Source organism: Mya arenaria, chromosome 1, assembly GCF_026914265.1.
Source record: "Mya arenaria isolate MELC-2E11 chromosome 1, ASM2691426v1".
NCBI lineage: Eukaryota > Metazoa > Mollusca > Bivalvia > Myida > Myidae > Mya > Mya arenaria.
This window is the reverse complement of record NC_069122.1, coordinates 34,046,099-34,070,885: the sequence shown is the minus strand read 5'-3', so window position 1 is coordinate 34,070,885 and position 24,787 is coordinate 34,046,099. Positions and strand designations below refer to the sequence as shown.

The 24,787-nt window shown below is 33.7% G+C and overlaps 1 protein-coding gene across 1 annotated transcript; it reads right to left on the bottom strand.

The window, feature by feature from the left end:
- Positions 1 to 551: 551 nt before the first annotated feature.
- Positions 552 to 24,578, bottom strand: LOC128239071 (uncharacterized). Its single transcript, XM_052955520.1, has 7 exons — positions 24,468 to 24,578; positions 21,260 to 21,431; positions 18,342 to 18,478; positions 16,963 to 17,075; positions 12,877 to 13,026; positions 11,743 to 11,863; positions 552 to 10,173 (listed from the first exon to the last, which is right to left on the bottom strand). The coding sequence occupies exons 2-7, from the start codon at positions 21,409 to 21,411 to the stop codon at positions 8,669 to 8,671; spliced, it is 2,178 nt and encodes a 725-aa protein (XP_052811480.1). The 5' UTR covers positions 21,412 to 21,431; positions 24,468 to 24,578; the 3' UTR covers positions 552 to 8,668.
- Positions 24,579 to 24,787: the final 209 nt, after the last annotated feature.

Genomic DNA, 24,787 nt, shown 5'->3' with positions numbered 1-24,787 from the left:
TTTCTTAAAAAAGCTCAGCTCTTGGTGATATTGGGCAAAATAGCTAAGCTATTTTTATGAAAAGCCCAGCTTTATGGCGGTATTGGCCCAAAAGCTAAGCTTTTTGATGGAGCTGCGCTTTTTCTTAAATAGCTAAGCTAATTATGAAAAGCGCAGCTTTATGGCGGTATTGGCCCAAAAGCTTAGCTTTTTCTAAAATAGCTTAGCTTATTATGAAAAACGCAACTTTATGGCGGTATTAGCCCAAAAGCTTAGCTTTTTGATGGAGCTGCGCTTTTTCTTAAATAGCTAAGCTAATTATGAAAAGCGCAGCTTTATGGCGGTATTGGCCCAAAAGCTTAGCTTTTTCTAAAATAGCTTAGCTAATTATGAAAAACGCAACTTTATGGCGGTATTGGCCCAAAAGCTAAGCTTTTTGATGGAGCTGCGCTTTTTCATAATTAGCTAAGCTATTTTAGAAAAAGCTCAGCTTTTTGGCGGTATTGGCCCAAAAGCTTAGCTTTTTCTAAAATAGCTTAGCTAATTATGAAAAGCGCAGCTTTATGGCGGTATTGGCCCAAAAGCTTAGCTTTTTCTAAAATAGCTTAGCTAATTATGAAAAGCGCAGCTTTATGGCAGAATTGGCCCAAAAGCTTAGCTTTTGGATGGGGCTGTGTTTTTTCTTCAAAATAGCTTAGCTAATTATGAAAAGCGCAGCTTTATGGCGGTGTTGGCCCAAAAGCTTAGCTTTATGATGAAGCTTTTCAAATAGCTTAGCTAATTTAGCGCAGCTTTTTAAAAAAAAAAAAACGTAGCTCCTATTTTCATAAAAAATACCACAGGTGAAGAAAAGATTTTACAAAAAAAACGCACTAAATACACACTTGAGTGTATCTAAAGTGAATTTTTTAACAAAAATATACGCTTTTAACGAAATTAAACAAAAAAAAATGCACCAAGTGTGTTTAAACCGTGTTATATAAATATATTGAACCATCAAAAATAGAACACATTTGAATAAATACATAGACATTTTGCTTTATTTAAATTTCCTAAACATGAGTTTGTGTTACATATATTTTTATTATTTCATATTTAATTTTACATGACACCTTGTAACTGGACATAATGTATTTACAAACAGACAAACAAGTACATATTTGTCAAATTTAGCAATAATAAAATAACCTTTTACTCAGTGGCAAAAATAATTGATAGAAAATCATGAAACTGTTAAAGCTCCAAATTGGAAAATGACAGTCTCAAGGATCTTTTGTTATATTTTTGTCAAATCTAGAGATTCCTGACAGCTCTGGAATAAAACATGGTATCATATTTTAAATATGTAATGACTTTATTAGAACTTAACTTAAATTGATTGACCCAATTTGGCCAGTTTCCAATAACTGGTAAGCCATGTGACAGATGGCAGTTTTATGACCCCTCCAAAAACCAACACTGTAATCATTTGTATAGCATTAAAGGTGCTAGTGTGCATATGTATGGAAACATGGCAATTTCAGTTTAATATGTTAATATGATATTAACATATATATAAGGATGAAAACAGGTGCATCTTCATAGAGTTTTAAAACTACGTAAATGTACTATATGGGACCAATAATCCTACATCCAGCTACTATCTACAACAGCATTGTTATTTATTAAAATATGTGCACTAGATTGAAAGTTGACAAATAAAAGTCCCACAAGTAGTCAAGTGTCATAACAGTGAAATTAACAACTGAAATAAAGAATACATACCATGACCTGAGTGCTTTCACATGTCAGTTTATCACAAATCATCCGTCATGTTTCTAATCATAGTTCATATTTATCTGATCTAATGATCATTATTTTACTTCACTAATCCCTTTACTATTAATTTGTTTTAATTGGTGCGAATTCATTTATTAATTAAAACATCATCAAAATTCTTTTAATGAAATCCCAACAAAATGGCTACCAGTAGCTTTGATTTGAAATTGGCTCCCTAAATGCTGAGATTTAATTGGTCCTTGGTACAATCAGATAACATCAGGCTTATCATGCATGTTGTAAAATTGGAAAGGAAATGACAAAGAATTTGGTAGTGGCATTACAAGAAATTTAAGGAATAATAATTCTATAAATGTTGTTATTACATGCAATTGATTATTGCCTATAAGTAAAATGTGTTCTTTTGATTTAAATAAAAAAAATATAATATATTTTTGATTTTTAAAATAATCTTTCTTTTTATTTCATTATTTTATTTTATTTTAGTTTGAATGTATATTGATCAATAATGAAATGCTTATTTACTGGTTGATTGATTGATTGATTGATTGATTTATTTATTTACTGGTTGATTGATTGATTGATTGATTGATTGATTGATTGATTGATTGATTGATTGATTCATTGATTCATTCATTCATATTCTTGTATTTATGTGTATATTTCATAAATGTTTACTTTATTACACAAAGATACACTTAAAGTGCACTATTTAATGACAGTAGATTATCAATAAAACTAAAGATACTTTTAAAAGGGATGCCAATAAAAAAAAGATGTATCTTCTGTTCCTGCCAAAATATTTATGCCCAAAACTACAGAAACTAGCTCTGAGTAGCAAAAAGTTTAAACATAAACCCAGTTTAATGGCACTAGTTAAATGCCAAAGACAGCCAAAAATTGTCTTATTTTAAATCAAATCAGCATGTACAGAGACAAAGAATAACTTGACCAACATGGATTCAATTTTAGTTTAAAATAAAAAATCCAAAATAGAATAATCAGGACCTGATGAGATGGGACACATTTTCAAAACAATTTAAAGGTATTTAGGAAAATGATATATTTTCAGACACCTGCGTTTTGAATAAAAAAAAAACACAAAAAAATATTTGGAATTTCTATTTTAATAACTGTGTTATAAATAAATAATAAATTTTGAAAATGAATTTCACAATATAAACCTTTGTTTTTCTCCAAAAGCTTAGTCTTTTGTTTGAAAAGCTTAGTCTTTTAAAGAAATACTTACCGAATTTTAATTTTGGAAAAGACGCAGCTAATATGAAAAAGACGCAGCTTTTCTAAGAGGCAATCTTTTACCTAGTCAAAAGACGCAGCTTTAGCTAAGCTTTGATTTAAAAAACGCATCTTCATAAACAAAAAGCGCAGCTTAGAAGAAAAAACTCAGCTTTTAGAGAAAAGAACATAGCTTTTGTGCAGCTCTTTTTTAAAAAGCGCAGCTTTGAAGAAAAAGCGCAGCTTTTTAGAGAAAAAAAAAATAGCTTTAGCTAAGCTATTATTAAAAAGCACAGCTTTTGCTAACCTTTCTATAAAAAAACACAGCTTTTGCTAAGCTTTTTCAAAATAGCTTAGCTAAAAAAACGCAGCTTTTTGAAAAGCATAGCTTTAGCTAAGCTAAAGCTGCGCTTTTTCGAAAGCTGAGCTTTTTTTTTGGCACGGGATACACTGGTGCAGGTTAAAGAACCAGTGTAACTGTAACCAGGGTTACATTCTATCTGCGCACTATGCTCCAAAAACATAAAATGACTAACAATCTTATCTGAGCACTCGCCGAATGGGCCAGGCCTGAAAGTGAGTGTAAATAAGCTTACACATCACCGAAATTCCTCAAATGTGTGCAGATCTTTTCAGATAGATTTGTTATCATGCAAATTTTCTCTTTAATTTGCTTGTTTATTTTTAAAATTTGAAATTAAACCTTTGATAAATTTTGATTTTGTTGTACGAAAACAAGGAAATAAACCTCAATGACGGTTTAATATTTTTGTCCAAATTATATAAAATGGCTGATTAGGTTAAACCAAAACTCCACAAAGCGTTCAGATCTTTTCAGACAGATTTGTTATCGTGCAAAGTTTCTTTATATCGCTAGTATATTTTAAGAATTTGAAATAAAACCTTCAATATATCTTGAAAACAATGGCCAAAACATGAAAATAAACCTAAACTGACAATTGGTGGAATGTTTTGGTACAAATAATATATAATATATAATAATAAATGATGATTAATGGTAACACCAATATGGTTAATCAAGAGAAACAATGTACATGTATAAGATTAAACAGGAATGTCCAAGGATTAATAATGTTATTGGAAATATATTATTTACACATACACACATATATATACATGAGCAGACAGTGTACCAATATTTACATATTAAAATGTTTGTTGTATAAAAATAAAATCTACTCTACTCCCCTATAATATCTTACTAACCTAGTTCATTTTTATTGACTAATATTAGAAAACTACAATCACAGACATTCATAAAAATATATTAATAAGTTTTAAAGCTGCACTGACTCGCAGATTGAACGTCTTGACAACTTTTTTGTCTTGGAACAAGCACATTTTTACGAAAATGTATGGAAACCAGTTACTTAAGACTGCTGACAAAAAATTAGATCACCGATTTTTATATCTAAGTTCAAAAATTGTTTTATGCAATTTTCTTGAACTGTTGATAACAGTTTTAGCCATAAAACATCAATTTTCAAACAGAAATATGAAAATCTGCTATCTGATCTTTTGTCAGTAATCTTTAATCATTGGTTTGGAGATATTTACGCAAAATTTGCTCTTTTCAAGACAAAAAAAAAAAAAGTTGTAAAAACGGTTTATCTGTGAGAGTGCAGCTTTAAGTTAACAGTTTTTAAAATAATCATAAAACATCAATGATACATAACATAATGGTTTGTATTAACAAAAATAAATGGTTTACTGCGCACAACCATTTATCTTGAGTAAGTACATACTAAGATTATTAAATTTTTAGTGGTCTACATAATATTTTGTAAACTGCCTGGGCCCACCACTGTTTATATCTACCGATTCAACTGATTAAAGTCATTAATCGCTGACTGATTTACTGAAATAAACCTACTGGAAAACTTGAGTCAAAATATTATGTTGAGCACTAATTAACATTGAAGTGTGTCTTTTAAAGCAAAGTTATCATCGCCTATGCTATGTACTGGCTTCACAAAAATAAAAAAGAGGTTGCAAAAACACTACAATTCATGTCCTAACTTAAGTCAATTTCTAAGGATCTCACTTGTCATAAAATTATGTTAAAATAACCTAATTATACCTAAACTACTTTATTTTCATTAATTTGATGTAATGAACATACTTTTATGCTAAAACACTAACCTTTTCTATAAATTTAATCTGACTACATTTGTTTATGAAATCAAGGTGAGTTAAGAAATGACTTAGATGTTTTGTGAATACCGGCCTGGATCATTGGAGAGTCTAGTTTTCTTTTAGAAATTCTGAACAGCACTTTTTATTTATTCCAAAAAGCACTTTGTCAAACAATATGGCACAAAATGACTACAAATTAAAAGCATAATGAATACTTAAATGGAAGAAATAGAATTTTAGTAAAAGTAAAATACCATTACAATTTACATGTATTTAAATATATGTACTGTTGATGTATGTTTTATATATTGTGCAATGACAAAAAAAACCTAATAATTATCTAATATCTTAAGGAGTAAATTATTTAAAAATTATTTTTTATTAGATTCAAATTTACGACTGGCCAATTTATATTGCAGTGTATTTAAACCGTATTCATTCATGTTCCTGTGTAACCATTCAAAACTACAGCAAAATATAATAAAAAGGTTATAATCATAGAACACCAACATGTTTGTTTGTGTCAAGAAATATTGCGTTGGAAACAGAAGTGAAAACAAGTCCATTTACATCATATAGTGTAAGGAGAATGGATAAGCCAGGGACTCTCCATACAACACACAAACTTATTGATTTATCTGCCATCTTTCTTGAACACTGTAACTTGTAATTAAAGAAAAACGACAAATGATAAATGACAGACCTGTCACACGAGCACATTTGAAATTGCATTATGGTTTTATAGATTAATTTTAATTTCTTAATAGTTCTCTTAATGCATTCACAATACGAGTGTGTTATGATTAGCTAAAATACATCACTTTTTTATTGTGTATAAACGATTGATGAGTAGTTAAAGTATTTGTAATAGTCTCTTATAAGTCTCTAAGATGACCATGTACCTCAGTAAATATAATGTACACTGGTATAGGTTACACACCACCATTGTTATTCCCTATATAATTCAATGTAAAATTATAATTTTCAGACAACATTTAAAGGCATTTCGAGCGAATGCAGGCTATGATAACCACATATATTCTTAAAGTACAAGCTTTAAATTATCTTTTAAGCCAATAAAAAAGGGGGGTCAAGTTATTCCTAAGAAAAATCACTCCACTTGAAAAACAAACTCTAAAATTTGCACCGTCCGCCATGACAGATCTTCCAAAATGACCTTTCAACTATAGGGCAGGGGTTTATGCTTTAATCTCTACTCTAAATGAAAAATCAAGCAAGAATAGATACTTAAGGTATAAAAGTTTCAGGAATAATGATAGTTTTGATTTACAGTGTATTGAGCATGTGAAAACATGTCTATCAATCATAAGAACATTTTTTTTTTATCGAGAATTTTCCACACAACGAAAGTACATATGACGTAATGGTGACGTCATTCCTATAACTAAACCCGTCCCTGCATTTTTAATGAAAAACACTTACGATTAGTCCTTCATACATAAATACACCCAAAGCTAGCTCAATCTGATAGTCTGTGTCAGGTTTTCCAGTTTCACTGCCTGTCACCCAAGTGCCTGTGCGTCTGTATTTTCTAAGGCGTTTAGGCCCAAAATGCCATTCTTTGAGGTTTTTCAACTGAACCTTGACTCAAATGGCATTCTAAGCATCAAATTGGGCAGTTCTACACATCTTTGCACACATTTCAAGTTCTCGCAGTCAAATTTTCACCAAATTTGGACATTTTCAGTGCTCGTAAGATTGCAGACGACTCATTTAAAAAAAAAAAAATAGGCGAAAGTTGTGAAAACCAGGAAATAGCATATTTTGATCAACCAGACAAGATAATTGCATTTAATTGTGAAAATTTGCCAGAAATAGTGAAATGCAATACATTTCTTACCAAAAATAACACTTTTTAAACAAAGCAGTTTGGTCCCTTATAGGTTACACACCACCATTGTTATTCATTATATAATTCAATGTAAAATTATAATTTTCAGACAACATTTAAAGGCTTTTCGAGCGAATGCAGGCTATGATAACCACATATATTCTTTAAGTACAAGCTTTAAATTATCTTTTAAGCCAGTAAAAAAGGGGGGTCAAGTTATTCCTAAGAAAAATCACTCCACTTGAAAAACAAACTCTAAAATTTGCACTGTCCGCCATGACAGATCTTCCAAAATGACCTTTCAACTATAGGGCAGCGGTTTATGCTTTAATCTCTACTCTAAATGATAAATCAAGCAAGAATAGATACTTAAGGTATAAAAGTTTCAGGAATAATGATAGTTTTGATTTACAGTGTATTGAGCATGTGAAAACATGTCTATCAATCATAAGAACATTTTTTTTTTCGAGAATTTTCCACACAACGAAAGTACATATGACGTAATGGTGACGTCATTCCTATATGGAATATTTGTATGTATGATAATGTACCTGGATGAGACTTTAATAAACAATTTGAATATTGGTCATCATTTATAGATAGTAAAGATTTGTAGGTATGTACAACAACCAATCAAATATGTTCTTGAAATCTTAAATGCATAATGACGGGACCAAACACTGAGGCAAGTCTACATTGCCAAAAGATCAACTTGGAAGATTAGTCAACCAATCACTGCCAGTCTTTATATAGATTCAATGTTTACTGCATTTTTATTAAATGAAAGAAATAGCGAATGTTCTCACTTCTGTTTCCCACACATTAAAATGTAACAGTATATATACATGAATGTGAAAATGACAAATATTATAGGTTATCCATTTCAATGTTGCTTAATTCCAATGGCAAGGTGATTTTTACATTAAAAAAGATAGAATAAAAAAAGATTTCAGCGCGCCTGAAGGTCTCATAATGCAAAACAAAAAATTTAATGAATTATTTTTAATTTTTCAAGAATTTGTGTGAAGAAAACATCAAACATTTAGTGGATCCAATAGCAAGTTTAACAAGTCAGAGTGTCGCAGAGCGAACGCCAGCGCTCGTCCGATATTTTTTTATCAGTTGAACATTGAGCATAACTTCACCAGAATTAAAGCCTGAGCTATCAGCCTGGCTGTACATGCGCATTTAAAATTGTCTCTGGCAAAATGTATAACAAGTTTCATTTGAACATTTTGGAATACTTTCGAGTTATGGCCAAGGTTACAGTGCTTGTGCAACAAAAGTGGCGAAACCAAGGCTATTGCAATACCCTGACCTATTTCCTTTAAAAAAAAATAGACGAGGTAACATTTAAGACAAAAAAAAATAAAAAAAAATGGTAAACATGCTATATATCAAAACCTAAATGCAAGTTTAAAGCTTGATTCTTGATGTACGTGTAAGTTGATGATATGGTGACCTTTTTACAACCAATATATAGTACCCCTGAATACACTATGAATCCTTAATGTGAAAAGCACTTAAAATCCCACATTGTTAGATAAACTATAGTCCTTGGTGACCAGAATTATTTCCAAAAACACTTATTCCTGAATATATATTTTGCATGGGCGCACACTGATAAAAACACAACGTAGACTAAATATACTGGTCATCAGCAGATTATATAAAGCTTTCTTCCATTGGTTCCACTCCAGATTGAATTCTTGTCCTTGACATTTGTACATCGGGCATTCCACATGAATCCTCAAGGTCATTTATATTTTGCCGCCATTTTTTCAACTCACTCGTATATTTAGGGTCGTTGTACCTATCTGTTCGTTCATACGAGCCACCATTTCGAACAACTTGGTTCTCTGCCTGTGCAGCCAAAGCACGATGTTTCGCCATGATGCTCTCTATTTCAGCGTCTTTATCTGGCGAGTCCTGCTCAAATGCACGGTTATAATAGGGTGTCTTTGTTAAATCAGAAGGAACACATGGTCTTGCACCATTTTTATTTATTTTGTACTTCGATGTCTCAATAGTGTCATTTTCACCAAATCCGCTATCTGACGCCGATGTATCTGATCGCCCGCTGCCTTGTTGCCGATGGAAGCCCCTCGGGGTAGGTACGGGCTGACTTCCCGGACTCAATCGTTCAATTTCTTGAGGCCTTATCTGTCCCGGGTATTTTTGCCCCAAGTTTTGGTTTTCCCCGTATCTATCTCTAGGGTCATATTGGGCTTTTATTGGGCCGCCATTTGCGTATCTATTAGTTTCAACAGTCTTATTATAATTAGCATCATACCCTGGGCTGTGAAGCTTTGGTGTGTATGGAGAGTGGGGATTTCTATTGCTAAATCCACCATCATCAGTATCATCAGTCAAATATGTGGCACGAGACGGCCTTGTTGTGTCAACTTGTTCTGTGTTATACAGACCCTCCCTTCTTTTATAGTCTGTATTATATCTATCTTCATTCCTCATGTATCGGTCATCAGACGTAACTTGCCTTGGAGACACTGGGGTCGTTGGTGAACTATACCTGTCACCACGTTCCATATTATATTGATCATCTATCCTGGGTGTAACAGGTGTCCGAGGGCCTGGGGAATGTGAAATCCCTGGCATTCTGGGAGACGAGGCACCATGAGGTGACCTCTGCTGATTATACTGTCTGCTAACATTCATTTCCTCATAAGCACTATCACCATTGTGAGGCATCGTCACACCTGGGGATCTAGGAGACTTGGGGGGTACTATGCGGGTATTTGTATACGCATGTTCGTTGACATTACCACCCCTCTTTAGATCTTCATATTTTGATGCGTTGCCTTCTTGCTGCGCTCCATACCCTGGTGACCTTAGTGGCACAGGTGACCTTTCTACCCTGTGCGACCCTTGTGGACCCCCAGACCCCGGGACATATAATTCCACTGGCACTTCATACTTCTTGGAAGGTTGATTCTGATCAGCCTTTCTGCGGGCACGTCCTATGACCTTGGTGGGCTGGGCCCCAAGATGTGTTTCCTCAACCTCAGACCACCCTGGGTACCCCCCTCCAACCGCCCCGCCATGCTCAGCCCCTAATTTCTCATCGTCAAATTCGTCCTCCTCATTCTCCGCAGCGGCCAGGGGGTCGATGTTCTCAAACTGCCAGCCAGACATCAGATCATGTAACTCATCTGAAAAAGAAAATATGCAATGTTTATAGACTACTAGAATTCTACAAATTGGATGTGTCGCCAGTGGGGACCACCCACAATTATTTTTTGAAAGGTCAATATGATTATGAACTTTGACCTCAAAAATCAAATACTAGTAGGGGTAAGTTACAGTGCTGACCATAACCGGTGTATCATGTGCATATCTTGTTTCACATGAACAATGACAATGATGGACATAGAAAGCCATGCTTCACATTAATCTCCATCTTAATCACAAAACTTTAATGATGGTTTATAATACAATTACCGGCAACAATAATTAGTATGAATTTAAATTTCCTCTGAAAAGTAGATTTTATATATGCTTATTTCTCTGGGCTTTATCAATAATACATTGTATACAACACACCCCAGAAAGCAACGAAATAACAAGAATATATACCAACATATATAGCAAGTTTGGTGAAATTCGGATAAAAACTGTTCAAGTTTGAGAGTAGACAAAGCTAAAATGGCCAATTTTGATAAATTCAGGGGGCCATAACTCTGGAGTGCCTTAAGCGATTAGGCTGGTTATCGAACTTGACCTAGATATTTCACCAACAAACACTTTCATGAAGTTTGGTGGAAATTGGATGAGAAATGTTCAAGTTAGAGAGCGGACAAAGCTAAAATGGACAATTTTGACAAATTCAGGGGGCCATAACTCTGGAGTGCCTAAAGCGATTTGGCTGGTTATTGAACTTGACCGAGATATTTCACCAACAAACACTTTCATGACGTTTGGTGGAAATTGGATGAGAAATGATCAAGTTAGAGAGCGGACAAAGCTAAAATGGCCAATTTTGACAAATTCAGGGGGCCATAACTCTGGAGTGCCTAAAGCGATTTGGCTGGTTATCGAACTTGACCTAGATATTTCACCAACAAACACTTTCATGAAGTTTGGTGGAAATTGGATGAGAAATGTTCAAGTTAGAGAGCGGACAACATTGTGGAGCCGCCCGCTCGCCTGCCCGCCATGGGTGTTCCCATAATACGGCCATCGTAAGATGGGCGTATAAAAAGGGGAGGAATACGGTCCAATTTTGAATATAATGCCCTTGGTCAGTCTTACCATCTATTTTTGAAAATTAACTTAGCATTTCAAGTACTTGAAGCATCAAATGATGTAGGTCTCATATCCACCAAAATCAATCAAGTGAATTTAGAATCTATTGCAACATTTATAGCCTGTCAGTTGCATTCCCGCATGAAACCAATTGCTGCCATCAGCGATTTGGTGAACACTTTTACATATCACGTTTGACTTACAGAAGAAGCCAGCTCATTTCACTGCAAAGCATCCATACATGAACAGTTTGCATTGGTCAAACTTTATCTGACCAATTAAATGATAGCTTTAATTACGCCCGCAAAAACATTTAAAGCGTTTTTATATTGAATGTTAAAAGCCTCTATTGGGGCAGAACAAAGTTTCAGTCTCTTCAGTGCAAAATAGCTTTGGAAAAACTGATAATTAACAGTAGTACATTTAAAGCAATAGCTGTGAGGAAGTTTATAATGTCAACAAGAATAAACAATCACCTGGCATGATGACTCTTAGCGCAGGGCTTGACCACTCCACTTGGGCATCACTGACTGTCCGACGTTCAACCTCACTCGGGAGTAAATCCTCCACCTCCAGATGAACATCATTGTTTTGAGACTGAAACACGAATACAAAAAATAATTTTTAAGTCACAAAAATGGTACTTTTACCCCAAGTCCTTTTGAAAATTGTAACAAATGGCTGACTCCACTTAGTGACAAGTAAGGTATAATTATCAAAGGTCAACTTTTTCTTTTAGTTTTTTTAGTATTGTCTGGTGCTCCTTGACCCCATTCGACACATGTTACGGAGAAATAAAATAAGTCATTAGCTTCCAAAAAAATAAATAAATAAAATACTGATACGAAAGGACATTATTAAGTGACAAGAAAGGGTTACCCGGTAAATATTCATGTTCATCACAGACATGAATGGGTAGAGGTTGGGGGATTACTGTTTTTGAACAAGTGTTAAAAAACTATTATTAACCATATGACATATCACAAGCATATCAATTCATGATAAGGAAAATTCTACAGTTAACAATCATCTACAAGTGTAAGGTTTATACGGCCTATAAGACCACTAAAACTTGTTTGTCCTAAGGGTAACAGCCACAAAATTATCAGGAAGGGTAAGTAAGATTTTTTTTGTATGTGCAAAGTTGTCCTTTATGTCAAGATTATGGGACCAATAAATAGGCTACCGTATATGGTTTGGCCACCACTCTTTTCCAGCAGATTAGTACACAAAACTCTTAGAAATTTGAGATTTCCAATTTTGAGGATGTGTATGGGGCAGTATGAATCTAGTCACTATTTGGGGAGATGTGGTCCCCGAGTTTGAATCCCAGTCTGGCTTCACATTTTTTTTATTTCATTTTTAATCAAAACAATAAAAAAACCTTAACAGACAAAATGTTATTAAAGCTTCAATTATGAAGTTTCCACAGCGCTTACTATATTATTTGTGAGGATGCACTTTTTTGTCCTGGAATTCATTTAATAACATTTCCTGCGTCCCATCTTTAGTATAAGACTTCTTACATTTTTTTCGGAGTCAATTTCTGGCAAAATTTGCTACAGTAATGTATTTTTTTCCTTATGTAGACCAAATGCTTGATTTCTTACCAGATTTATAGAAGTCCTGTTGAATCTATCTCCGGGAAATCGAATCACGAGATCAGCACCTTCGAAGTCTATGAACGTAAATTTCTTGTTGAGTACAGCCTTCGTCAGTCTGTCAAGGTATACGCGCTTCAAGAACTTGTTAAATGAGATCTGAAATAGAATATATGATTTCCATTAAAATATTGTACAATTGTTATGTGATATTTTTACTTGAATCGCTTCATTTTCTGTGCAAATGCCCGGGCTGACTTTCCATATCTAAGAAAGAGGAATTCAGCGTTATTTTTGATAAAAAAGGGAAATTTGCAAGTTGACAGAAACATTTAATTAAACAACAGAAAACAATTTTTATGCAAATATGTAAGATACATGTTTCAGAACACAGTATCTGATATATATAGTGCCAATAATAAATGATTTTTTTATAAACATTTGACTGGCAATCATATTTTCAAAGGTAATATGTTTAAGATTATGGAGGAGAATTTTATCCAATTTTTTTTTTAAAGGTATATTTATTGGCTTGGGGAATGGGGCCTTATATCGGCCTCAAAATTTGTCCAAAGACAGCCATGAATGGTTAAATGAAATCATTACAAAGCAACATAACTGAAAACATAATGTTTGTAAAAACAGTATTAAATTTCTGATCTGGACATTTCAAGAATTGTGTGGTAGTTTTCTGTTTAAAGCGAGATATTCTTGTGTATACAAATCACGAACCTGTTAAAGGTCCTCTTCCACAAAAGTTTTGCTGGCAATTATTGCTTGTACTTTGTTAAAATTGAGTTTTACTTGAAGGAGTCTCTTTTAAATTTAAAACTGCAGTGAACTTATATTGCTCAACATTTTCTGGCAAAGTTTAACATGACTTTGTGTAAAATTAGTCAGACAAAAAAGTTCAAACAGTTTAAACACACCTGATATACTAGTCTGACGCAGTAAAGATACAACTGATGGATTAAATATTTTATTTTTTTCTCAGTTTTTAGCACTTTTCTTTTAATCTTAATTATATAATTTTTTATATGGTTATTTTCACAAACCTCAAAAACAATTAAAATTTTTATCGACTGCATTCTCATCTTCACTAATTGAGATAAATGTGACATTTTCTTCACAACAGAGGACTCACAAACATAGCTGTGGCCATTTTATTTGACCTCAATCTGTGTTGTGGTGTAAGGCCATTTACTGTCAACACCGCAATCTGTCAATTATTTTTTTTATAGTAAATACAGCTTACTTTGGCCATTTCATCAGCGCACATATGACAAAATATTGCTAGTTAAAAAAAGAGATTTATGATGAAATGACTAAATAAATGTCAGTGTTACAAATGAAATTTAATGTTTTGAACGCATGCAAAATACATATAATCAACCAGTGCTAAATGTAAATATATTTTTACAATAATAATACAGATTTAAAAACGTGATTGTAGGACACAATCATTGAGATGTTGGCACAAATATCTCAAAGGGGCATAGGTTTACACTTGATCGTATAATTAAATTATTTAAAGCTGCACTCCCACAGATTAGTATGTATATTTATATTTATATAATTAAAACACCATTTATAAAGGCTAGTATGTTTATATTTGTACACAATTCATTCTTTTGTCCGTTTGTGTGTTCAAATGAGTTAAACATAAAATGCACAAAAATTAAAAAAAATGTTTTTTTCCATCAACCTATATCGTGCCCCATATAACTGCATGATTGAAAACAGAGTGGTATTGTGACATATGGCAAGACACCCCCAGATATTTTAAGAAGACTAGAAAAATATAGGTGTGACTCTACCAGTTTTAAACTTGTACCATATGGAAAACAACAAAAATCACATTGGCTTCAGCAGGAGAAGTTTAATTAGCAAATGTGATGATGATGATGATGATGATGATGATGATGATGATGATGATGATGATGATGGATGATGATGATGATGATGATGATGATGATGATGATGATGATGATGATGATGATGATGATGATGATGAGATGATGATGATGAGATGATGATGATGATGATGATGATGATGATGATGATGATGATGATGATGATGATGATGATATATGATGATGATGATGATGATGATGATGATGATGATGATGATGATGATGATGATGATGATGATGATGATGATGATGATGATGATAAGATGATGATATATGATGATGATGATGATGATGATGATGATGATGATGATGATGATGATGATGATGATGGTGGTGGTGGTGGTGGTGGTGGTGGTGGTGGTGATGATGATGAAGATGATGATGACGATGATGATGATGATAGATGATGATGAGATGATGATGATGATGATGATGATGATGATGATGATGATGATGATGATGATGATGATATATGATGATGATGATGATGATGATATATGATGATGATGATGATGATGATGATGATGATGATGATGATGATGATGATGATGATGATGATGATGATGATGATGATGATGATGATGATAAGATGATGATGATGATATATGATGATGATGATGATGATGATGATGATGATGATGATGATGATGATGATGATGATGATGTGATGATGATGATGATGATGATGATGATGATGGTGGTGGTGGTGGTGGTGGTGGTGGTGGTGGTGATGATGATGATGACGATGATGATGATGATGATGATAGATGATAGATGATGATGATGATGATGATGATGATGATGATGATGATGATGATGATGATGATGATGATGATGATGATGATGATGATGATGATGATGATGATATGATGATGATGATGATGATGATATATGACAACCAAAGACTAAAACATATTTGGGTTGCAGGGAAAGTATTTATAAAACACCTTTAATAACTCATTTCCTAACTTACGTCATTTACCTAATATATAAAGTATTTCACTGGTTATTTGATTTAAAAGCTTAATCTGGTCTGATATGCTTTATTTTTTATTGATGTTATTGAATAAGCATACTTCTATTCCTAAATCACATATACTTTTCTTTTATTTTGACTATGAGGATTTTTTTAATTCAACTTTATAAGTTAAAGAAATAACTAAAAATGTTTTATGAATACCGGCCTAGGTATATATGTGCACCCAGGTCAGGTGTCACCCAATAATCTGTCCATGAACTAATGTGGCCTACAGTTTTTAATTTAATTTTACAAAAGTATTAGTATGGTGAATGTTGACTAAAAGTATATATACATATCTCATTCTAGAACTGAATGCTTTAATTTATGCATACTAGTTAAACAGACCAAAACATTCCAAGGAATATTTAGAAAGAATGCAATAAACGCATGTGTGCATTTAAACCTGTCAAAGCTTCCTATACACGAGCAAAAGTAATTTAGCCAATGCATCATGTAAGATGAAGTGATTTTGTTAAACATTAGAGGATTTGTAACATATGGGTTATACTGAATTTAAATGCAAAAGCATTTTTGAGAGTTTTTTTATACATTTTATGGGCCAATTAATCAGAACTTTATCAAACCCATAACATTTTAATAAGAAGCTGCGGTCTGTTTCATTAAAGGATATTTAAGTAGTAACTTCAATTATCTTATATCTGTTTAAGATGTAAAAGTTGATTTTCAGTATTTTTTTAACTGTGTTAAAGGGTAAATCAATACACACATGTAAGAAGATAAGAAAAGTATTACAACGATTTTAATTGATGACTTAAGCAACTTTGAATACAACCTACATTTTAAAGCCAATGAAATTGCAGATAGGCAATAATTAGGTACTAGGCTTCGAAGAATCATTAATACTTGCACCTAATTCGCAGGTGTTTAAAGGTCCGCCCACTGTTACTCATCTGATACACAATCCCTGTGTAAGATTTTGCGTTGACAATGTGTCAGCCAATGAGATTGTATTCTAAGTCAATGAGATGACCTGAATTAAATCTTAATGATTAAGAAGACCCTAATCCACCCATTCTTAATCATTAAGGTTTTAATTTATGTCATCTCACTATTTCTAAGATCTTTATAGAAGCAGGGCCCCTAACCAAGTGTATCATAACACCTCTTTAGCCCTTTTTTTTAAACCCTTATTTCCCTCACCTCTACAACAAAAGGAAGACCCTGTATCATTTTCTTCTTGGCGGCCTCAACAGCCATCTTGATTCGGCTCTCCACCTTCGGATGATTCTGATTCACCAACAGAAGCCACTTCTCTGGAATAACAACGAGATAAATATACTTGAGCAATGGTCTTATAATCTTATAAATGTACCAAATCTTGCTGTAGATAGTACGCTAGCAGATAATACGAGGGGTGGGGGGGGGGGGGGTGAGAAAAAAAGAAAAGAAGGTTAAATCTCTTAATCCGGGATTTGATTGACCTGGCAGCTGAAGGGCTGTTCCTTCGGGCAGCTTTAGGTCCAATTTGGGCCTTTTAGAAACCCTTTTGAACTATACTAACAACAAATAATGTTAAAACTAAAATCAACTTTTTATAATCAGTTATAAAATACTTTTAATTATATATATTTTTTTTTGTTTTGGTCCCTTGAGCCATTTGATCATGAGAAATCTGCAAAACAGTGGAAAAATCACACCTCTACTATGTTTATTATGCAAGGAAAATTGTTTTGTTTTCAGTCCATTTCAGCACTGGCAGCTAAGACACAGACTGTCCTAGAAAATCCAGTCAATGGTGCAGACGAAAAAGCGTAAGTATATAAACTGAAAAAAGATTTCAAATTCATGTGATTTCTTAAGAAGTGTAACAATGGCTACTACGCTGAAGAAAGAGGGGACATTTCATTATAAACATAATTATTCATTTGGCTTGTGCAATCAGTGATTTTTTTTCACTGTCTGAGCCTTCCAAATTTGGATTTTTCTGACTTACTAAATAGCTGATATTAAAGTGAATAATTAAAACATGTTTTGACTTATTCATGCATACAGGTTTCTATATTCAAGCTGGTATTGTAAAGATCCTGTTGTTTTTCATCATACTGTACATTGCTTTTTTTCATTCACATAATGCACCAGTCAACTGCAACTACGGCCCCCCAGGTCTGGGGGTATACCAGGGATAGCCGGGGAAATGGGCCCTGTTTTTACCTTCCAGGTGATCCCGCAGTGCCGGGTGAATGCGGTGGTTTTGTCTTCAATTCAGGGAATGGTCGTTACTTAGGGCCCCTGGGGCTTTTGGTGGAGATTTAACCAGCAGTTCGTCCCCGCAGGGCAGGAATTTTACCCGGGCTTGGCAGGACTGAACGTCCGGGCTATTCCCCAGACCTTGGGGCACCGTGGTTACAGTTGACTGGTGCATAAACCATGTTTACCATTGTGCAAACAAATTAAAGATTTTTTGGGAAAATGGAATGTTTTAGCAATGGGAAAACAGGCAGTAAATTGTACCAAGAAAAATCACTGGCAATAAAATAATTTATAACCAACCAGTATATTATGGCTTAAAATGTTCTAACCTTCTGTTGTGTAGAACGAGCACCCCAGCACAGCGAGTCCTCTCCCAATATGTGCTGACGGCTGTAGGACAAGTGGTCGCTTCATAAGCTCCACCATAAACAGGTCCAGCTCTTCCAACTTCTCCATACGGTAGATTCTGGATAAACATATATTGGAATACAAAATACAATTGTCAGATGTCAGATGGAAAAAATATTAATGTCTTATTTAATGTTTAAAATAATCTCTCTTCGATTAAATTGGAATGGAAATATGTCTGATTTAATACTGTAAAAAATGCTACATGCGCTAGCCTTTTTACACACAAAGCAAACTGCTCACAAATAATTATCCTATTTTGAGTAAGCGAATCTCTTATATAAAAGTCTCCAACAGGTGTTGGCCGTAAGTCTTGTTTGTAGTAGAATTTTGGCCATAAAGTGGAAGTCATTTTACCAGCAACTTCATATTTGATTTCAATTCTTCAGCCGGTTGTTCCTGTGAGAGCATCTATACCAAAATACAAGCTGTATTTTAACCAATGTGTAGTTTTGTATAATACCTACACCAAGACGGTTAGGTTAAGGGAACATTGTTACAATTTCAGCATGAGGACAGACTTTAATTACCGGTAACCTCAGTTGACTGCAGGTGATCTGTCAGTTTTTTTGTCAAGTCTTAGTGGGGGAAACTACACATACCGTATATGTCTTATTAAACCCACAGGGCGTATATCTTATTTGAAAATCATGCATGCTAAAAAACGAACCATTTTAACCCATTCATCAATTTTTAATCTCCCCTAAATTGAAGTAAAAATCATGAAATAATGATTTGCATCAGCTGCATCGTAGCTGTTAACATACCATGCTGTGTAAATCACCTAAATGGTCCACTGAATACATGACCAGTATATCAATGCAGATATTAAGGCAATTTTATCTTGACTGTCATTGTGTGCATGCGTGCAATAGGTAGGGTTTTAGGTGCCCTAAAATGACGGCTGTAAGACTGCTTTATATATCGGAAACATCACATTTTTTTTAGTTTAAGGTTATGAAAGTGTTCATTGTTCATGTCACAGAATTGGAAAATAGTCCCACTTTAACACAATTTTATGTAAAGCTACTGTAGTCTAGCCTCTATGAATTGATCTGGGATTGTGTTATCAATAGAAGCCATTTTTAAACACAACCTAAACAATTCAAATAAAACCTAAATATGATATGAATACAGTGGGACTCATTCCATGCTTGAAATCACTTCAACATCTCCCAAAATTGGAATGTAACGACTGACAAATATCTTAAAATGAACATTTGCATTTCGCCAATATTTATTATGATCAACGAAGCCTGCATATTTATGCTAGCCTTAAGCATAAGATAGATAAGATTTAATATATCATATTTGAACTGTTTTGAAATTTTTCGGTTGTTGACCTTATTTAATAGATATCTCTGGTCACAAAATTACAGTTATTATGATTTACATGTACATGTATCTCCCACTTTACAGGTTTCAAATAAAAGACAATTTTTTACTCACAGTTTCATGTTATTTAGAATTTGCAAAAAAAACCAGCAACTGTGACTTCTATATATTATTATTTTAGCTTTTAATGTTTAGTTTATAATACACCTTTTGCCTAGAATGAACAAAATGCTTTGAACAACATTTAAGAGGAAAGATCTAAGAATATAATATAAGTATTTTTTTCTTTATTAGTCTTAAAGTTTAACACCATTTTCATATTTATTAATAAAAATAATTGTTTATTCTAAAATTAGTTTACTTGTTTTTTTGGCTTCAGGATTACTCATTGTAAGCTGATACGGTTTTCAATGCATGATCACATACCAGATCTTATCAGAGGTACAAATTATGTTTTTCATGTTTGCAACTGCAGATAAAGGACAATTTATATACCTGGACAAATCCATTTATTCAAATGCACAAATAGAAAAATGTTGAAAAATATCAATGGTGTACCATTTCTACAAAGAAAACCTAAGTATTTAACAGTCAGATACATCTGAATGTTAGCTACAATTAAATGAGCAATCAGGGATACTTTTTTTATTACTTTGACATTTCTTATGTACCCCTGTAACGATGTCTTGAGTATGCCAAAGTAAACAAAATTGTTAACAGACTTGTTGACGGCCATTTAGGTGGACTAATCTGAATGTCAGAAAACGTAAAAACATTTTGGAAAAAGCCATCTGAGGGGTTGTGATTACGAACAGTCACAAGTTCAATTCTAGGCTGAGACTCGGAAAAGCACTTTTATTAGATTACTAAAAATCATTCTTACCATGATTGTTTTACAAAAGAAAAAAGGTAAATTTGTAAATTGTACAGTTTTCATAATTTTACCATAATCATCATCAATACAGAAGGAAAGTAATTACAATGATGTGAAGATTTGCAGTTTTGCCACTTGAGTTTGAACTCAGACTTGAGATTGTGTGTAATCATGACCCCTGGACATCACAGTTTGAATATCATTTTGAAGTGTAGAACCCTGATGATAGCAAGTCTCAAAATTTGTCATACTCAATAATACGTTAATACCTTATGTAAGAAATGACGAGGACCATTTTCCACATTAAAGAGCAATGTTTTTACCCATGATTTTGGGAATGGGGTTGTACCATGCCTTTATTTAATACTGATTCGGAAAAATGTGTCAATGTCTCTCTTGGGTTTAATAAGCCAATACAGAACTTGCCTGTGGATGAGTTCTTCAGAACTGACTGGTCAAATATCTATACCTACATGTACCATAATATTCAATACCCTTTTTAAGGTATGAAATTGATAATAGCCGCAGTAGATTCCACCCAGTCAATGTCTTTTGTTGGTTTAACAAGCCCATACAGGACTTGACCGTGGTTGAGGGGTTTGAATATACATCTACCACAATATTCAATACCTTTTCTTGGGGATGACATTGACCATAGCGGCAGTAGATTCCACCTGGTCCATGTCTTTTGTTGGTTTAACAAGCCCATACAGAACTTGGCCATGGGTGAGGGCTTCATTCTCCCGGGCCGCTATCAGCGCTGTGGGCGTCTGTCTGTACATCTCTGGTTAAAATTTATACCCTGAAATAGGAGTGATTGATTTGTAATATTGGAATTTCCTTTTTACTAGTGAATATGGTAACTTTGAGTGGAGTATATACATATAACGCACCAGTCAATTGTAACCACCCCCCCCTGGACTGGGGGTATACCGGGGATAGCCAGGGAAGTGGGCCATGTTTTTACCTTTCAGGTGGCCCCGCAGTGCCGGGTGAATGTGGTGGTTTTGTCTTCACGCAAAATATAGCGGGAAATGGGCCTTAGCCAGGGTCCCTTGGGTGCGAGGGCATTTGGCGGGGATTTAACCATCAGTTCATCCGCGCAGGACGGGGATTTTGCCAAGGGTTGGCTGGACCAAAAGTCAAAGTCCCCACTATTCCCCAGACCTGGGGGGGGGGGGGGCGTGGTTACAATTGACTGGTGCATAAATTGTACAAAATTAAAACCAGGTAGTATAATTTATCAATGGCAGGTTCAAACCCGGGCCCATCGTGTCAAAGACACAGAACTGGTTGAATTTTCTTACTGAAATCACACATAAAAGACTATCTACTTCTAATGACAATAAACAGGAATCACTCTTTGATTATTTTACTACCATAGATTGTTTTTAAAATTTTGAATGTAAAATGAATGGTTAAACCATATTTTGCAAACATTTTATTATATAAATTGATCACTGAACAAATATTGACTGCATAATTATGATATCATTCTGCATGAAGTAGTTTATTTATCAACATTTTGTGAAAAATAATCCTTTAAAACATCCAAGAAAGTTTATAATAATTTTAGATGTATAAAATTCAGATCTTACAAAGGCTTATCTTGAATCAATATTTACATTTGTGTTCTGAGTACAATGACCTTGACATGCTATTCTTATATTTGTATACACAAATCTATAAATTTAGTTATCTTTTTCTATACAAAGATGAAAGAGACTCATTCACTTGATTTCTTTTGACAAAGAGTTAGTTTTAATGTTCTTAAAAAGTTAAATCACTTTAAATCAATACTGTTATTATTAATGAAAGTTTTTGCTGCAGAAATTTTATATCATAGAAATTCTATAACTTAAGATACCAAAAAATAGATAAAAATATATAATAATGTTTATTACATAGTTTCGCATTACCTGCATTAGCTTGATTTATTTGCTAATGGTTCAAGATTTTTAGTATGTACTTACAAAATCAAGATTTGATTTATTTTTTATACATATTAACAATCTTTATCTTTTAGTGGTTTACGGTTTACATTATATCGTGTATTTTATCTACCGCTTCACCTGAATAAAATCAATAACGGCTGATTGCTGATTTACTGAAATAAATGTATTTGAAAACTTCAGGAATGCTGCCTTGATGTTGGCCAGCCTTCTTTAAGCCTAAAACTGTAAAAAAATCTGGCTTATTATTTTCAAAAGTTTAATTCTGATGACTCAGATGTGGTATCTGAAATGACAATGTATCAAATTCTGACAATGGACTTGTTTACAGCTTCAGAGTTTATAAATGTACATTGAACTTCCATATTAAATATTATGAATAATTTATGGAACATTAATGTCTGCTTCATTTAAACAGAAAGTGGCGAACATTTACTGATATTGGAAAAAGTCAATTTATGAATCTTTATTACCATCCGTCACATTCCTATCATACCATAGACCACCAGGGATTAAAACCAAGTCAGAATGAAATAACTTGATATACGGTAACTGTAGAAAAAAAGTTAACAATATTTGGACCACATAATTGTATGATGCTTATACATATATATACAATCTACATGGCAAAATTGAAACTGTGTATAATATACATATAAGCACTGGCAATAAGTTTCTTTAAAGGTAATTTTAGATTTCATTATAAATGGACTTTCAATGCCAAACTTGTTAACATGTGAATTCTAATATTTGAAAAAAGGGTGGCTACAATAATGAGCTTAAAGAGATACTTTTTTCATTATTTTCTCCTTGACAGCCATGACAGAGGTGGAAAGGGGTGCCTGCAATAATGCATTATCTAGATTGCATTTATAGAAGGGTATTAATGAACCAGGCATGCAGACACCCATTGAATGATGCATTATTGTTATTTAGCCATGAGTGTTTAAGCTGTAACGGTCTCATCCGACTCAAGTATGCATAGCACACACATTTTCATGTGGCCATTATTAAGGACACATCAGTGATCACCTGCTTTGTTTTGGAAAGTTCAAGAAAGCAGTTAGAAGGTGTTACGTGGGTGCCATATTCTCTAGCTTATACCCTGCAAATACGAAGAAATTTGACAAGTACGAAGAAAATTAGTCCAAGCACCCCACATACCACTCCGCGGTAGCCGCAATAAATCATCGCACGCCAAAAATTGTGCATGTTCTAATTTTCTCCATGTTAGAAGATGAAGGCTACGTTGTGGTCAGGTCAACCGAAGTTACTTGTGAATTGTGCCAGACCACACGCAGAGGCCCAAAAAACAAAAATATCTATTTGGACCTCTCGTCATGCATACACAGGTCAGTAGTCTAAAATAATAGACATGTTATACGGGATTCTTCCAATCCCTATCCGTGAAGGATTTGCCATATCTAAAATCGTAAAAATAATCCGTCAACGTACAATTATTTGTACTACGCAGGTCAGATGAGACCATATCATACCTTTAATTAATTTGACCTTTGTTATGAATCTCTGTTATAAAAAAAGCCTTTCGACTCTTTGCTGTCCATTTAAATGATTTCGACAGAATAATACGTAATATTCTAAGATTTTACCTGTTGAATATACATCTGTACATGTCAATCATTTAAAATAATTCAATTGACATCATTTCGGATACATCAAAAAGAGAAACCTCTAGACGCCAATTATCAGATTATGAGCAGACATTGTCAGTTACAAATAAGGAAATATGTCACACTCACAGTGAGTAGGAATGGCCTAGTTTCCGCCTAGTTTTGTTTTCTCATCGCTTACATTGCCAATTTATTGTACACACCTGTAGAAATCAACACCAAACAAAAGTATTACTGTACTTAACTAATACAAACCTTTTATTCAACATTAGCATTAGAATCCAATAGTAAAGAATCACATTTTCCGTGTTTTTGTTAAGAACAATGATGACACAATTTTCAAATATTTGTCTACCTGTGTCATCGTATGATCACTCAGACGTAACGGTGTGCAGGTAAACATGAACGCCCGGAGATTTTTTTTATCCCGTATGAGTTATTTCCCTTGAATTAAATTATTGATGTATTACCCTTATGTTCTTCTTCGATTCAAATTTGTTTATTATTTTTGAAATGTGTAGTCATCTGTACGCCTGTGGACAAAATAGGGTGAGTTTCAGAGTTAAAAACATAAA